Genomic DNA, 16693 nt, shown 5'->3' with positions numbered 1-16693 from the left:
TTAGTGGCTACCTCGACCAAATTGTAGCTGTATAAATGCCGTTTCTCAATACGTAAATGCGGCTCAAATTCCGTGTTTGATCCTCACTGGTGCTACACCGTTGTAAAGCCCTTGGGCAAGGCATTGACGACACTTGCTCTGGTTCAGTGAACCCGGTGGACAGTTCTAAATTAATACTATAGTACATAATAGTATTATAAACCAAAACGATCAATGTGTGATAAACGAAACTTGCACGAAAGCTACCTCTGTGGCCGGAACTGGAGAGATGAGAAATCATCGCCGGGTTTAAGTCGTGGAAACACTTTTTTCAGTCCGAGGATAAACGTATGATGTTATATCATACTACACCAAGATGATCTGGTTTCAGTTTTTAAAGCGTTTAACCCTACACGCGATTCTGTATCGTTAACCAAGGAATCAGAAACCAAAAAACAAATTTCTTTTTCCATTTATTCTTATTGAAGAAAAAAATGAAAGCATAACAGTTACAATTTATTGGGAAAAAACCGACACATCAAGATTATACAAAAAATGGACCAATTTTCTTTTGATGCAGTAAGTTATAAGAAGAAGCTTGTCAATAATGGCAGGGATGGTGACAATCATAACTTTACATTACCTGATTGAAGCAAACTTGGTAACGTTAAAATTGAGAAGACTTTTTTCGCCGGAACGACAAACACAGCGGCACCTACAAAACGCTCAACTTGACCTAAGTTAACGGTATGATTTCTCGCCAATTGGCGTCGCAAACTGTATTTGACAACAACGGAGGGCCCTTCTTCCATAGGCCTATTATCGAGCCAAGTTTAAAGAGTTTGTAGTTATAAAGCACTAAGATATATGTCAGTCTCTCGACCAGACCCCGCGGTTACGCGGAGGACTCCGGAAGCTAAATACGCCAAACTGGTGACCTCACTGCATACGCCCCTCCTTTACCTATGCATGTGCATAATCAACCCCATCACTTCGGTTTTCGATGCATTAACTCCGCTCACACTGGAATGCACTGATTGAAATAAGCTTGGTATTTCACTTCTATTTTGAGTTTTACTATGCCGGTTACGTTATTGTTTACAAACATTGTAGTGTATGGTACTGTAGTTTTCTGTAATCATATGTTATACCATGGAACCGTACCGAAGTACCGAATCTCTATACCGAATTAATTTTTTCAAGCATTTTCAGTCGATCCCGGTACTCAGTAGGCTACTTTTCATGTAGCCTAATCATTTCAAAATTTTACCAAGTAGGCTATGTTTTCAAAAATACAAGTTAATTAATACTTAATGCCAATTTTAGCATCTTTTGATCTTTTTAAATCTAGAAATGTTAAGTAAATGTGCAAGCGAGTAACGTTTTGACTTTAACGTTTTAATATGTTTTGACCTTTACCGGGGGCATAATAGCGACAAACATTGCATTTACAACAGCAACTTTTTCACAAAAAGTAACCAACTACTTTTTTAAATTAGTACCGAATACCGGAACTGTCGGTTTGCCAAGTACCAGTACCGTTACCGACGATAATTTTAAAGTACCGACTGCCGGTCTCTGTGTTGTAATGGTGTATGATATGATAATATCGTTTTCTGTTCAGTGCTTCTGTACAGCAACGAGGCGTTTAGTTGTTTGGCGAGTTGTAGTAGCAGTGCAAAGGGTATTTTAATCTGTGTTAATCCTGGCCAGACCGTTATTTTAGTGTTATTGTTGTTTAAAAAAGCTTATTGAATAAGTGTTGGTTTACTTGCATGTAGGTGTATATTTAACGTTAAACCAATTCTGTTAAATAGTCAAAGAAAACCTGACGAAAACGTTTGGTTAGTGTCGGCACTGCATGTTTGTATGTAGGCCCTAACTGTCTATCGGTTCGCCAAATAACTTATTATAGGCTATTCACTGTGGCTAGCTAATTATTCAAATCGTTTTTAGAAAACCACGATACAACACAACGTGACAATATAGAAATAGACCGTACCGTAAACTTGAGAGTCAATCAGCCTGCGTTGTGCGTTTTTAAATGTTCTTACTCCTCTTGTAACGCCTGGTAGACCAGGTCATCGCGCGGGTGTTACATTGAGGGATTACGTTTTAGGCAAGTCGTTGATTTTTTGACGTCGTTTTTACGTTATAAATATGTGGGTTTATTTTCCTTCGTTTTCACTATGTATAAACTTATTAGAAGATAGAAAAAAGTTTAAGTTTTAGAATTTTATAGGGATTTCTCCATAAAGTCTATTATTAATATAAGACCGACTTGTTTTGACCGACTGGACTTGCCCTCACTTAAAAAAAATTGCAAAATGTGCATGCCATTATGATATGGTACATGGTACGACAATTAGCTAAAATCTTTAAAAAAGTAGTTGCAGGTACCGTATTTTTTCGAATATAAGCCGCGGAAAACGACAAAAATTAGCCCAAAAATTAATTTAGCGTTGTTAGTAGATGTGTTCAAGTCAACAAATTTTAAAACAATGAAGAATCGTTTTCAATTATTTCCACGATCGTATTTACTCTACATATGCTAACGTAGCCGAAAATCATTTAAATTTAGTTTTTCAATAAAGCTTTAAGCAATTTCTTCCAAATACGTGTTTAAAGTTAATTTTGTGGCGCTCATACGACACATTCTCCAACAAAACAAGTGGAAGTGGACTTCAATCAATCACAAATCACAAATTCAAAATTACTGAAGCATGAAATTAAAATAAAACTGTTTAACAGGATATCTATTGTGGTTAAGGTTGTCAACGACAATGCAAGCACAATATAAGTTACCTACCTAGGCTACTGTTTTTGAAATTTTTTTCAAGTAAATTAACTTTTAAGCTACCTAGATCTGTCTTCTGTCAGTTCTGTGCGTATAGTCTAGGGCAGAGGTCGGCAACCTTTAGCATTAAAAGAGCCAATGTTCCCAAGTTTATTTAAATTAAGACCTATTCGGAGCCATAACATGTAACTGTCGAGTTGGCCACTAAAACAAAAGGTAATTATAGCCTACACTTCATGCAGAATTTCTTAAAATTTTTGCTTTGTACATGCGAATATTCTGTAATTTCAACAAACAAAACCCGACTATTAAACACAACACTTTCAAATAATCATTTATTCCACCCAGCTAATGCGATATTTGCTTCTGAATTTCACTGCACAGCACATCTACATTAGCTTGATAAGATGACACTTTGAGTTTCATCTGGGACTGCAAGCTCTCATCTGTTAGGCGTGAGCGTTGTTCATTTTTTAAGTAATTCATGACCGAAAAGCTTTGTTCGCATAAAGAGAAGATAAAAAGCAAGATATCCTTAGCAAGATAAAAGCATTAAATCTTAATGAAAAAACATACTAAACGGAGTTGTAAGTCATAATTTTCAACAAAACTAGTTTAAACTATAGAGTCGTTATTAATTTACAACAAATTTTTTTGTATTGCCCAAGCTCGCGGTGTTTAAAGTCACGGGAGCCAGAGCAGAGGGCTGAAAGAGTCGCATGCGGCTCCGGAGCCGCAGGTTGCCGACCTCTGGTCTAGGGTATACCTATAGGTTAACGACCCTATGCCAATAGCAATTGAGATGTTTAGAAGATAAACAGATGGTTATTCAGTTATTTGGCGTAAAAAAAGCTAAACCAAAGTTTGAAGTCATTTTATAGCCTAAGTTGGCAAAAAGGCTAAACCAGGCTCTTTACAGCTCAAGGTTTACCATAAGGGTAAACGTCTGCATAAGGATTGCCTAAGGGTGCACTAAAGTCAAAATACAGTTTTCATTAGATTTACTTGCACATTTTTGATGTATTTATGCATGTAGTTATATATCATAGGCAAGTAGACAGCCAGGCCTACAAGCCTTATAGTTAAATTTTATATGTATTTTATTAATTTTTGACACATTTTTACTTGAGACGATACACAGTAGGTGATTTACCATTATAGGTTGTACATAGCAAGTATGTGTCGGTGACAGAAGCTTTTTGAAGCATCAAACTGTCAAATCCTGCACCTAACAGCCTGTCTATATTTCATGGCAGGATTCGTCGAGATCTCAGGTGTTCAGACGAGCAAAATCAGATGGGCAGACGTGCAAACTCAGGTGTGCAAAGGCTAGCCAAGTGTGCCATTATTCAATCTTTCTCCAGTGCATTTCTGGTTCAAGCTTCGATGACTACATTTTTCACAGTGTTAGCTACATTCTTTCACAGGTTCTTGTGCATTTAGTAGTAACAAAAGGGATCGAATATTTTTTAATGGAGCGAGGTGTTGTTCGTTTCCCAAATGGTTTGTTGCTAGTAGTGAATGTAATCTAGTTAGTTTGGAGTGAGGACCGCTTGGCGAGCTACAGCTTTAAAAGATTTGAAGTTGGATTCATTGTCGACCAACACTCGTCTGCGAAGGCTTTGTTGTGTGCTCTGTAGAGAGAATTGAAAGTCTCGTAAATATGGTTTATACATTCTGCATGTGGAGTCTATCAAAAGAAGAGTGATCAATTCCTCTGTGACTGTGCTTAACTGAGTTGGTTATGAGATTGTTGTTGCACCGATGCACTTTAATTATGAGTTGCATCATACTGTGACAGCATGTCAATTCTAATTTATTCTAGTAATTCGTCCACCTGAAAGGTGTGATTGAAAGTTAAAGAAATTCTACTAGGTGATAGATCTGTTCTGCATTGAAAAACTGGAGCATGAAGTCCTTGCCTGGCGACTCGACGCAGGGTCAGATACTTTCTTCAATGGACAGAAAAACGAGTGTTTTAAGGAAAATCCGGCAAAATCCATCTTCATGGGAGCAGTTAAAATAGAGAAATACAGTGCCGATAAATGTGCAGTGTGACTGTAAAAAGTGTCTAAACGCGTGATGTGTGGATTGTACACAGCTTGTTTGAAATCAGGTTGACGTGTTGGGCATCACATGTGACACTTCTTCTCTTTTCGTTCTCACGTTATACTTCTGGTTGGTTTGTGAAACTGTGGCAAGCTCAAAATGTGATTCCACCAGTCTATTGAGACCAATTTCAGTGATCCAATAGTCAATTCAGTTACAAATCTTGGTTTGTCAGCATCTCAGAACATGAACTAAGGAACTCAAACTGAGGAAAATCCTTGCACGACTTAAACCCGGCTATTTATAAATTGGCGAGATTTGTATAAAAGCTTTGTTCTGACCTGGTATTGATACGTACTTGGTCAAAGTTCGGTGCAACACAGCTTGATATGTTACGCAGACATGCTGCATTGGTGGAACAATGCACTGAAGATTTCATGCTTTGGTGTCTGTAGAACGCACAGAGAAAAAAGCCATTGCGGCACACAAAAATGAACTAAATTATGCAAAATTATATACCTAGGTGCAAGGAAAGGGCCATAAGTCAAAACTTGTTTACCTGGCGAAGACATTTAGAACATCAAGATATGCATAAAGAATTTTTAGGAAATGTCAAGAACTTTCGACTAGGCATGCTCTAGTTTTATTTGACACCATAATAATTGCAGAGTGGTGCCAAAAAAGCATCCTCATGTTTAAAATAGGGTTAAAATGTGCAATAAGTTAAATACAGTAATACATTTATTGTGGGCGTTGCGTCATGTTTGGTTAATTACTTTATATACTTTCTCAATACAATAAGTTAGTTGAACTAGCATGTGACAAACTGCCTTCATAATGCCACCAAAGCGACCTCCAGCGAAAGCAGTTCAGAAGACAACAACCGCAAACTCAAGAAAGCCTCCAGGTCAGATACCTGAATAAGGCTATGAATATTTTGAAAGTATTTGAATAACTTTTGCTTGTACGGTATGGAGCTGTTGTATAGCTTTCCATAGGTACAATACTGGCTATAACCTAAATATATTCAAGCATCTGACCTGTCAGGCATTTCTCTAAGAAGTAAATAAATGCACAATGCCTGTATCAATGCTATGAGTGAACACCAAAAAAAACAAAGATTGATATTGAAAATAAACTACAAAGTAGTTATAATATTAAACTTTGGTGCTTTCACAATTTAAAAAAGGAATGTGTCGTGAAATAACATAGATTTTATTAGTGTGCCATACGCTAAAAAGATTGAAAGCCACTGGTTTGATTGTTGCTTCTGTTTATTTTGTATTTTAGTCATAGTTTGACTGAAAATGACTTCTCTTTAGTTATGTTATTTCAGTATTTTTATAAACAAAAGGCGTATGTTTGGGTTGTAAGGTGTAAGAAATCCAAGATGATTTCCAAGCACCATAGAAATGAAATATAAGTAGAACCTTTCTTTCATTTCTTATTTTTACAAAGTTCGTAAAACTATCGATGTTGTAACTTTAAAAAGTTCATCACGCTAACTAAGTGATTGTATTTAGTGCATAAGTAGTAAGAGTAATAACATTAGAAATGGCCAGTTTTGATAAAACAAAGAAGCTGTCAAACTCACCAAGTCTTATAGAAAGAGAAAAGGAATATCAACGCTTAAATGCACAACTTGAAGCTCAAACAGCAAAACTTGTTGAAGAAGCAGAAAACATGATGAAGAAACAGGATAACTTTCTCAAGCAAGTTTCACCATCTCAAAGTTTTTCCGCCGAAACTAACATCCAAACCATTACAGCTGATACAGACACACTAAGCATTGGAGAAGGTGATGCAATTGAGAGTTATGTAAAACCATCAGCTGTTGAGAAACCGCCAGCTCTTGGTAACATGGATATGGTTCGACCCAAAGGTTCCAAGAAATCGGCCAGAAAGCTATCTGCCAGAAGGGACGTAAAACAAAACAAGCCAAAGCAATCGCAGCGCCAATCATTCAACGCTGAAGCATCTACAGACTTTGATTTGATTTTTTCTAAATCAAATGAAGCTATCACAAGCAGTCGATTTGTACACAGCGTGATGCCAGAAATGGCGGAAGAAATGAGCAGTGAAGCACAGTTGACATTCCTGAAGGCAAAAGTTCGAGTCATGCAAGAGGAGCTTGAAGCTCAAGCAAAGGAACTTCAAAGTGTTTCAGATGAGAGAAACAAATACAGGATGGAGCTGAAGACATCACGCGAGGAAGCTGAACGACTGAAAAAAAATTTTTTATCTCTGGAAGGGAACGTTCAAAAGCTCAAATCAGGTTTGGAGGATGCAAAGAAGAAAGCTGATACAAAGGCACAGCAATTTCAGTCAGTGACGAAGGAAATTGATGCCTTAAAAAGAGAGAAAAAGCAAGCGGCAACAACTCAAAGCGCAACAGAGGTAAGACTCAATCGTGCAATAGAGGAGAATGAAAAACTGAAGGCAATGTTGGAAAAACAAAAACATTCAAGCAAAGATCGCAATGAAAGTGACCACCATGAAATCGAAAGATTACAAGCTGAGAATAAACGCATGGAGAGGCTACGCAATGATTCTTTGACTGTAATAACAAAACAACTAAAATTGATAGGAGTTTTAAAGAAGCAAGTTCTTCACATTGAAGCTGCAAAACTCTTGTCATTTACTGAAGAGGAGTTTATGAAGGCTCTTGATTGGGGCAATGCATAGATCCTGTCACAATAACATTTTCAAGTTGTCGACATCTTTACAACTTGCATTGACTTTGTTGTTTATGGAAACAATTTGGTGATAATTTTATAGCGGAATGGTACAAGTGCAACATATAAATACCATTTCTTACTAGCCAATTACTTTAACCCCCTTTTCAGAAAAAAACTTTTTTATTTTCAAGAAATACTTTTTCTCGAACTACTTTTTCTGGAAAATTAAGAAATAATTTGGCACCTAACTACCTTACATTTAATCTCATTCAAAGGGAATTTGGCATAACAGTTTTATTGTTCTTTATCAGATACAATTTGAAGACCTCCTCTCAGACCGTTTTTGGGTGCTTGAAAGTCATGAAATATTTCAGATAAAATACTTGATTTTGTTTTATTTTGACTACCACTGTTTGGGTATTAGTGTGTGATATTACAATATAATGCATTTCATTTGTGGGCAAACTTCAACTATTATCATACATCATATTTTCGGTTTCCACAATGACAACTGTTGAAATTTTTAAAGCTCTATATGTGCGTGTTTCTTTTGTAAGAATGGTTGATATATTTTTTTTTACAAAAATAAAGTTAAGCAAGCATAATTTTTTCATATATGCATATTGTTTGAAATATTGCCTTGTAGAAATAATTTTTATCTGTAGTAGTCACAATAAGCTTAAGGTTTGAGTGTTTACCAGTGTACAGCCATTATTGTTTCATGTAGGAAATGCTGGTAATGCTAAGAAATCAGTTACAGCTGCACCTGGCAACAAAAAGCAAGCTGCTGGGAAAGCAACAGCAAAAGGAGCCAAGAAAGAAGTGAAAAGAGGGCCAACTCCGGAAGATTTAGCTGCAATTAAGATTCAAAAACATGCAAGAGGGTAAACATGAATGTGTACCACTACCATAAGAATAGCACATTTCACATGTAGGCAAATTGCATAAAATGCTAATATGAAAACTGCGAGTTGGAAGGGTTTGTTACGTCGTTGTTTGCCCGTACTCAATCTTGACATTGACTGTTATGCATTGGTGTTAAACTTAAACTTTGTTTTTTAATATCTAAATTTTGTTACATTTATAGGTTTCTTGCTAGGAAAAAGATCCAAAAACTCAAAAAACAAAAACAAGAATATGAAGACACAATTGAAAAAATTCAGCGTGAGGTAATTTTAATGTAGCCATATGCTTTTATACAGTATTATTAAGCAGTAATGTAAATCAAAAGTGGTCTTAATTTACAAACGGATTTCCGTGCCATGATCTTCAAAGTGAACAAGGTTATTTTCTTTTTCTTTTTTAGGCGTTCATTGCTATGGTTAAGGCAGAACAGGAAGCAGCTGAACGTGAATTGCAGCGAGAGGAAGAAGAGAGAAAGCGGAAGCGGGAAGAAGTAAAGAGAAGAAAAAGGATGCTGGAAGCTGCATTTGATGGAGACATAAGTGAAATGGAAGGTGTGCTTAAAGAGGTTTGTAAATAATGTACATTAATATTGTTATGGGTTGTAATTATTTGAGTATTAAGTATTTGCTTACTTTATTATTTTGTATATACACTGTTGTTTTGTTTATTTAAATGATGTGTTGTTCAATGTATTTATTGTTTATTTAAATATTTGGTTAAAAGAACTGTTATTAGATATCAATATGTCAAAACCTGTACAAAAAAGATTCAATTGAAGGTCATTCAGTTGTGTGTAAAAGCTCCACAGCACAGTTTATTTTGATATTTTAATATTCATGTATTCCATACAAATGTTAAGGTGAGCGATCTGGACAACCAAAATGGCGTGCCTAGTAATGAGATCGGACATATCGTTCGACGTTGCCATCAGATGGCTGTTGTTGAATGTCAAGATGCCCATGACAATACTCCTTTATCTGAGGCTGCAAGTGGAGGAAGCGTGGAGGCCATTAACTTTTTAATTGAGAGAGGTGGGATTTTTATGTGATTGACAGTTTTTGTCAGTTTTGCAGCTAAGTAAGTTTACTATGATTCATATTTAGGGGCTAACCCCAATACTATTGGAGCATGGGGTCGTACACCTTTATACAGAGCGGCATTTGCTGGTCACATGGAGGCCGTTGAAAGCCTTTTATATTATGGAGCTGATCCTCGAGTTTATGCTCAAGATGGCAACACACCAGAACAGGTTAATATACTTACAAGAAAGTTTTGCAAAAATGTGTGCTGTATTTACTAGATTCAAAAGCGCCTTTGTGTAGAAGGCACACAAAATGATGCTAGAAAATATATCGAACTAAACGAGTCTTTTAGAAGTGTGAAAACATTGATTTATAAACAAAGATAACTCCAAGAAGTGAGCTTAACTATCATACGTACGTAACTATGCAGTTCAACAGGATAGGCAGTAAAGTAATTATAATGCATATAATACTGGTGAAATAACTTAATACAAGTAAAAAATAGAAATAAATACGGTATTTATTGTGTATGGTTGTTGGCCTAGCTGTGCACTTACATTGCAAGTATTTTACTTAAACATGTAAGTACAGTATTTATACACTCTTTAACCACTATCACTTTGACGAGTAAGTTGTTCTTATTTAATCCACATTTCAGGTTGCTTCAGTAAAGCAAATTGTTGAGACACTTCAAAACTGGGACATCAACATCACAGAGGCCTTGCTTGAAAAGATGGAGGCAGAAAAAGAGAGAAGATCAGAGGAGGACAAGAAACGAAAGCAAGCTGAAACAGAGAAGTACCAACATCACACTGGCTTCAATTTACTTCCTGTAACGAGCAAATCTTTCCAAAGATAAAGCATTGGTTTTGTGCTTGACAGGCTACAGGATCAATTGAGTGAAGTGCAGAAAGTTTATGATATGAAACAGAGAATCTTAGAAAAATGTTATGCTGAACTTGAAAAACGAATAAGTGAACATGATAATGCTGTCAGCAGTGGCTTTGATCGATTGGATGTTACTTTGTCTGTAAGTATTGATATGTACATTGTGGGTATTGTAGAGCTCAATCTGGGATCAGCCAATTGATGTATATCGAGTAAAATGCATGTCCATAATAAATTGTTAGGTTACTTACCACCTATCATTTTTTGTCTTATTTTTTTGTACAAGGAAGACTTTCCAATACTTTTAAACATTTTATAATTTAAAACCATTGAATATTTCACGAGCAAAAATTCTAAATACATTCAACAATTGGTCAAATGTGGCTTTCCTAAAGATTTTTCGGTCCGCCATCAATCTTGCAAATTAAATTCATATTATTGAACGTAATTGTGTAAAATGTTTGTCGTATAGTTCAATCTCTACTAGATTTCTCCCGTTTGAACTGTCAAAAATGAAGGAAATATATTATAGCAGATATTTGATAAGCCAGAGTTTTTATCAGAATTTTTACAATAAAAAATTAAGAATAACTGCTTGCTGTCCCACCAATGCACAAAATAGTGTAATGTGGCCTGTACGCCTAAAACTTTGGGCACTTCTGATATAAGACCTTTTTATTGGTTCACCATTTTGACCTGGCCATTATAAATGTAGCTCATGAGCCTGAAAACTTCGGACATTCCTGAAGTAGAGTTAAATCTTTGTCAACTGAAGTTTATTCAAACAGGATTTTTTCAAGTGTAATGTAGGAGATAATGGTTATTTTCACATTTACTCTACAATCACTCTAGTCTAGATTCTAGAACATCAACAACGGAATTACTAATTGCTGTCTTGAACTTTATTTATACTTACAAACAAGCGAATCGGTATGCTAGTGTTACCATTCTCATAAAGGCATTAGCTAACTACAGACATTACAGATAGATGTTTGTAAAAGGTTATGGCGTTCTGAAATTATAATGCTGCTTCACTTGTTACCAGACTGTGAAAGACGCCGAAGGAGAATTAGAAATCGCTAAGCTGGATGCCATGAAAGCACGTGAGGCACTGGAGCAGGCTAAATTGAAACTTCGTGACCAAGAACATGGTGGTAAATGAATTAACTTTAAAAGCACATGAAGTAGGATGTTTTGCAAGGAATATATCATTTCCCTGTTGATAAACTAAATTGAATATATTAATTATTAAATCATGTTTTTTGATATCGTTTACTTCCAGAGTCCTCAGTTATATTGTACCTGTAATACATTTATACCGTCAAAGTTTGATATGTGCTGTTTGCACTGTATGCTATTATAGCAACGATGCCATGCTTAAGACATTTTTCACAATAACTTTCACAGAAGTTGCCAAGTTATTCAAAACCTTTAAATAATAACGCAACTGCATGTGCTCCTTTTATCCAATGAAAAAAAATTGGCAACATTGTGTCGGCACAGTCACGCTATATATTTCGGAGACTTTTTAGTCAAATCGTTTTGGAGTGTTAACAAATATCAACCCGCATCATTCCTATGTTTCTATAACCCCAGATCAGGAGGAATTGCCTGGGATCAAATGCAACATCCGCGAGCTGGATGAAGTGCTGATGAGAGATGTTGGCAATCGTATTAAGGACTCTGGAAAGTGGCCAATGATCATAGATACTACAGGACAAGCCAGTACGTTTCTGCGCTATCGTGACACCAACTATGTGTGTGCACTTAATCCCAAAGATGTTGAGGAAGAGCGCATGCGAATGAGTTTGATTGGTGCAATAAGGTATCATTCATCTATAGAACAAGGAAATGGTTATGTTGCTAAATCTGCGTCGTATGATTCAAAACGTCTACCACACTACCAAGCTTAATAAGCGGACATTAAGATAAGGTACTAAACTTATATATTATACAATCATAGTTACTGTTAAAGATGTCTTACAATTATTTTCTGATGCTTTTTTTAGATTTGGCAAACCATTTGTGATTGACATGCTGGAGGTGGACATGTTTGCTACAATATCTGACATTTTTGACAACATCCATCCCGGCCTAATGGAAGATGTCATGACCAAAGCACTGTTGGAAAATTCAAAGTTAGTAGCAATAAAGTTGCTTTAATTGTGATTAGAGCTTTGAACAGCCTTGTATGTTTTGTGAACATTCTGTGCTTTCACTTCAGTTATATGAAGCTTATCAAGCCCACAGACCACGATGAGTATCAGAAATCGAAGTTTCAACATCACAGGGTTGACAATTTCACCCTTATAATTCTAACAAAGAACAAATATCCTTCTGAGCATCTTATTGAAAAGACCTATCCCATTCGAATTGTGCTGCCTGAGCCGCGTGCTTAAATTTAAAAGTGTTTAACGGGGCGTTAATATATAACTGTAGTTATAAACAGTGGTGGGATTCTGCCGGTTCTTGGAATTTTAATGACATCCGCGATTCGGTTGTTAACAAGCGTATGTATAGGCCTATGTGTATATCGGCCCCGGGTCAATATGGCATGCTGCTAGTGAGAGAACCGGTTGTTAAAATATTTGAATCCCACCACTGGTTATGAGCTATCCTAATCACTGTGATTGCCCAATGGTAATTGCTGAACTGAAGCTTTGTTATTCTAAGTCTAGCGTTTCGTATTCACGTGTAGCAAAGTAGTTACATTTATACTTTAAATCAATGTGACATAGTACATACAACAGTGCTGTTTTAGGGCGTTATGTATTGCTTTTTAATTTTCTAACTATTTACAGATATAATTTTACCTTAGTATGTTTGCACTGTGCCGATTTGCAATCTAGGAGCTTTAGTACTCATAGTTCGTGCTAAAAATTTCCCAATAAATGCAATTTATATTCTATATGCTGTCATTATTTCATGATTGAAATTGAGCTGTCGTTTATGCAAGACATCAAGACAAATTGAATACTTGTATGTGTTTCATAGATAATCACGTTAGTCGATGACACTTTTACAAAACATGTCAACTCGAAATCATGTTAGACCGGTGTACAGGCATTTAATCATGCGACTATTTATCAATGACGTTGTCTGGTGATTAAATGTCAAAGGGTTCAAGTGACTGCGTGTCTGTAATGTGTCGTAATAGTATACGACCTATGTATACGTGTCGTAATAGTCTGCTTGATTAACAGTCGCGTGATTAAATGTCGGTAAACCGTTAGACCTACATGTCAGGAATGGAACTACTAAAATTTACGTTTCTAAAGCAAAAACAACAAAATACACCTCACAGTAGCTGTAATTACGAAAAACAAGGTTCTCTTCTTTCTTTGCACGACCACTAATTCATTTTGATGCGGATCGGGAACGTCTGCTCTACCATAGACGTATTGAGGTTTTCTTTTACTGACGTAATCAGGATGAAGCGAAATTCATGTACCATATATGCCGGATACGTTGTTGGCTGATAATCATCCGGGTCTGAGCTTTTTACCAATGCCAGGTACCTGTGCAAGAGTAAGACTTGCATGAGCGAGTACAAGAATTTCCAAAAGTACAGTAGTTAGGATTTTGTTTTATGCGAAACTAATTCTGAGTGCTAGTTATTGTTAACATATGTCGGCGAGAGTTTTTTTTATGCAGTTGAATGTACACTTGTGATTTGTGAAACTTTTTAAGGTCACTTGTTTGTTTTAAAACAAATCACAAGAGTTCAAGTTTGTACAAAACACACTTCTCTTCTTTGGTGATTTCCTTGGACATGATATCCTTCATCAAGCCGGGCTGGACGCGGTCGTACATCTCGAAGAGCGATTCAAACAAATCAGCTTCCATCATGTCTATGACGAACGTCTTTCCGTATCTGTATAATATTTTAGCCTATTAAGACGTAATTCTTAAAAAGAAGTAAATAACTGTTGCATAGAAGTGTTGTGCTGAACATTGCGTGATTCTGTTGATATAGTCGTTAAATACTTTTGCATTTTCATTTGAATTCATCCCAAATAAGTTGGAAAACTTAAAAGGCGAACTGGAGGACTCATCACCTCAAAGAACCAAGAAGTCCCATGCGCAAACCTTCGGCGGACATGTCCTTAGAGTTGAGACCACACAAGTAATTTGTGTTTTGATATTGCATGAAGGTGCCAACACGACCATTTGGGTCAATTATTAGCGGCCACTTTCCAGAGTTTTTTATCTGACCGTTTTCGTCGTCCATCACAACTTTGACGAGTTGGGCGAACGAACAATCGATTCCCGGGTCCGCTACGGGAGTTTCTTTTTCTAAAATAGTAGTTGCAGTGATCAACATCGAAATGCAAAACTTTGCGAATATTAATTGGAATACCAATTACCTAGCACCATTGTCAGTTACAAAACGACATTAAGAAACACAGCATTAAAATCATATAGCAAAACACTTTAGGCTACCTAAATATTGCGCACGCCGTAACCAAATGTAAATTAAAAATCAAGTAAACTAAAATTTAGTACCAGTATGGGAAAAAAATTTCAAACATAGTTTTTTACCTTCTTTTTTTTGTGGCTTTGATTGTTCTTTCTTCGACGGACCTGGTTTCATTGAAGGTTTGGTTTGTTTCGCTTTTTTTGTTTCTCTCGCTTTCATTTTCACTGGCTGGTTACAACTTCAGCAAATGAAGCCAAGATAAACAAACCTCGCTATAATCACTGTCAAAAAAGGAAAGGTGTTATCTTCAGAACCGATTCTTGTGTAGCTGAAGCTCAACAGCATAACTGAAAGAATTTATCAAGACCTTCAAGCCTAAACAAATTTGCGGTGATTGAGACCTTTCCAGTCTAAATTCGTTTCAATAATAAGGAAGCCAATGTTTTTAGACTCCACCAAAGCCATGACAAAGAAAGTCGTAAAAGGACTCACCACTACGTTTCGCAAATTTCATTTATACGTCATAATTAGGCCTATTTAGCTTATATGTTGCGTAATTACCATTTAATTACAGTATTACCAATGATTGCTAATAGAAAGAAATGCTTTTGTAGAAAACTGTAAAATAAGCTGCAATGTTGAAAACGTAACTATCTTTTGAACGACAACGCGCGACAAGCAAACAGCACACTCCCAAAGTCTTGTCTAAATGTAATCTGCTGACCAAATATGATATACATTAACATGCAAAACAAACCAACTATACTCTAATTTAATTATATTTATATACGTAATTAATAAATATATTTTAAAAATATACACTAATGTATTTTCTGCCAACTATTCAGCATACATATAAGGAACCTTCACAGCTATACAGCACTGCTGTTTCTAAAATATACCACTGGGTTGCTTATATAGTTCACCGTGGCTCTCATCTTAAATAAATTTACTTTGCAAACTCTTTATAAACATTGTTTACCCAGTCAATTTAGCCTAAGACGTTTAAACTCTTAACCTTTATTCAAATGCTGTGCTCAAAAAATTCGTTAATTTCAACATTGATGATTTTTATCTGTTGTAGTGTTCGTATATGAATACAATTGCTTACAGCAATTCTTTAAAGCATTTCTTCCTATTGGGTAATTCGATATGTAAGCTATACTGTACATCCTACACGCATCAGACAAAATATAAACTTACAAAAAAAGTTGAAAAAGAATGAATCACAATTGAAGCCTCGGCTGGAGGTAGAAATGGATATGCCAGTATATCACGTGTACATTATACATGTAGTTTTAAATTCTTTTTCAGATAACATAATGCGCAAAAACAGCATTGTAATAGCTGTATGTAATTTCCCGACAATAATTATGTAACTCACTGAAATACATGATCTGCGCGCACTTGTGACAAAAACAGTGAATGAGTTCATTCGTTATTTATAGACATTACACATATCTTTAGCACCTTATCGTTTATGTTTCGTCACATAAAAGGATAAAATAAGACGAACAAACAACAAGCGAGGAAGAAGCGGTTAAAAGCACCAAAAGTTTAGACTGCGCATTTTTTTTCAAATAGACTTGACAAAAATTGAATTATGGTGTCAAGGTCAACGTTCGCTAAACATTGGTACGTTACATGATTGTATATAGAGGCGCATTGGGTTCGTGCAAAGTTGCACATCAATAACATTTCACAAGTTCTCGGTATATACTATATACAGTAGTTTCACATTTCTTATACATACTCAGGTTTTGGTATTATTGCAAATTTACAAGTTGGTGTAGCGTTGTGAATTAAAGCCACTTAAAACATTTATCTCAAGACCACCATAAAGCTCACAAATTTAAAGATTTTCTGCCTCGGCTATATTTTAGTAGAGTATATGTAGTTTGCAGTAGCAAACCTCGTTTTTCAACTTTCGCATCATATATAGGCCTATTCTACT

The 16693-nt window shown here is 35.9% G+C and overlaps 3 protein-coding genes across 4 annotated transcripts; 2 read left to right on the top strand and 1 right to left on the bottom strand.

Moving 5' to 3' along the window:
* Positions 1-3901: 3901 nt before the first annotated feature.
* On the top strand, positions 3902-13227 carry LOC143464902 (IQ motif and ankyrin repeat domain-containing protein 1-like). 2 transcript variants are annotated; one of them, XM_076962945.1, is made up of 12 exons: positions 3914-5732; positions 8231-8387; positions 8591-8672; positions 8810-8974; positions 9269-9440; positions 9513-9658; positions 10090-10229; positions 10314-10461; positions 11365-11473; positions 11916-12144; positions 12329-12457; positions 12544-13227. In XM_076962945.1, exons 1-12 carry the CDS (start codon positions 5663-5665, stop codon positions 12716-12718), a joined length of 1722 nt encoding a protein of 573 aa, XP_076819060.1. In that variant the 5' UTR covers positions 3914-5662; the 3' UTR covers positions 12719-13227. The 2 variants fall into 2 exon arrangements, with proteins under 2 accessions (XP_076819061.1, XP_076819060.1); XM_076962946.1 differs by lacking the exon at positions 12544-13227 and having other exon boundaries at positions 3902-5732; positions 11916-12252.
* LOC143464903 (testis-expressed protein 9-like) lies at positions 5740-8234 on the top strand. The gene has a single exon (XM_076962947.1). The coding sequence runs from the start codon at positions 6380-6382 to the stop codon at positions 7508-7510; it is 1131 nt and encodes a 376-aa protein (XP_076819062.1). The 5' UTR covers positions 5740-6379; the 3' UTR covers positions 7511-8234.
* A 66-nt stretch (positions 13228-13293) lies between the features above and the next one.
* LOC143464904 (IQ motif and ankyrin repeat domain-containing protein 1-like) lies at positions 13294-15212 on the bottom strand. Its single transcript, XM_076962948.1, has 5 exons — positions 15107-15212; positions 14862-15020; positions 14378-14615; positions 14065-14193; positions 13294-13837 (listed from the first exon to the last, which is right to left on the bottom strand). Exons 2-5 carry the CDS (start codon positions 14956-14958, stop codon positions 13672-13674), a joined length of 630 nt encoding a protein of 209 aa, XP_076819063.1. The 5' UTR covers positions 14959-15020; positions 15107-15212; the 3' UTR covers positions 13294-13671.
* Between the last annotated feature and the right edge of the window lie 1481 nt (positions 15213-16693).

This window comes from Clavelina lepadiformis, chromosome 7, assembly GCF_947623445.1.
Source record: "Clavelina lepadiformis chromosome 7, kaClaLepa1.1, whole genome shotgun sequence".
Lineage (NCBI taxonomy): Eukaryota > Metazoa > Chordata > Ascidiacea > Aplousobranchia > Clavelinidae > Clavelina > Clavelina lepadiformis.
This window is presented reverse-complemented; position numbering and strand designations above follow the sequence as displayed.

Bases quoted from the DNA above. Each gene is read 5' to 3' on its own strand.
- LOC143464902 (XM_076962945.1), top strand. From the start codon at position 5,663: ATGCCACCAAAGCGACCTCCAGCGAAAGCAGTTCAGAAGACAACAACC. The intron at 8,388-8,590 runs GTAAACATGAAT...TTACATTTATAG, and splicing joins ATTCAAAAACATGCAAGAGG to GTTTCTTGCTAGGAAAAAGA. The intron at 8,673-8,809 runs GTAATTTTAATG...TTTCTTTTTTAG, and splicing joins TTGAAAAAATTCAGCGTGAG to GCGTTCATTGCTATGGTTAA.
- LOC143464903 (XM_076962947.1), top strand. From the start codon at position 6,380: ATGGCCAGTTTTGATAAAACAAAGAAGCTGTCAAACTCACCAAGTCTT.
- LOC143464904 (XM_076962948.1), bottom strand. From the start codon at position 14,958: ATGAAAGCGAGAGAAACAAAAAAAGCGAAACAAACCAAACCTTCAATG. The intron at 14,616-14,861 runs GTAAAAAACTAT...CTACTATTTTAG, and splicing joins AAAGCCACAAAAAAAAGAAG to AAAAAGAAACTCCCGTAGCG. The intron at 14,194-14,377 runs GTGATGAGTCCT...AATATTATACAG, and splicing joins GGACTTCTTGGTTCTTTGAG to ATACGGAAAGACGTTCGTCA.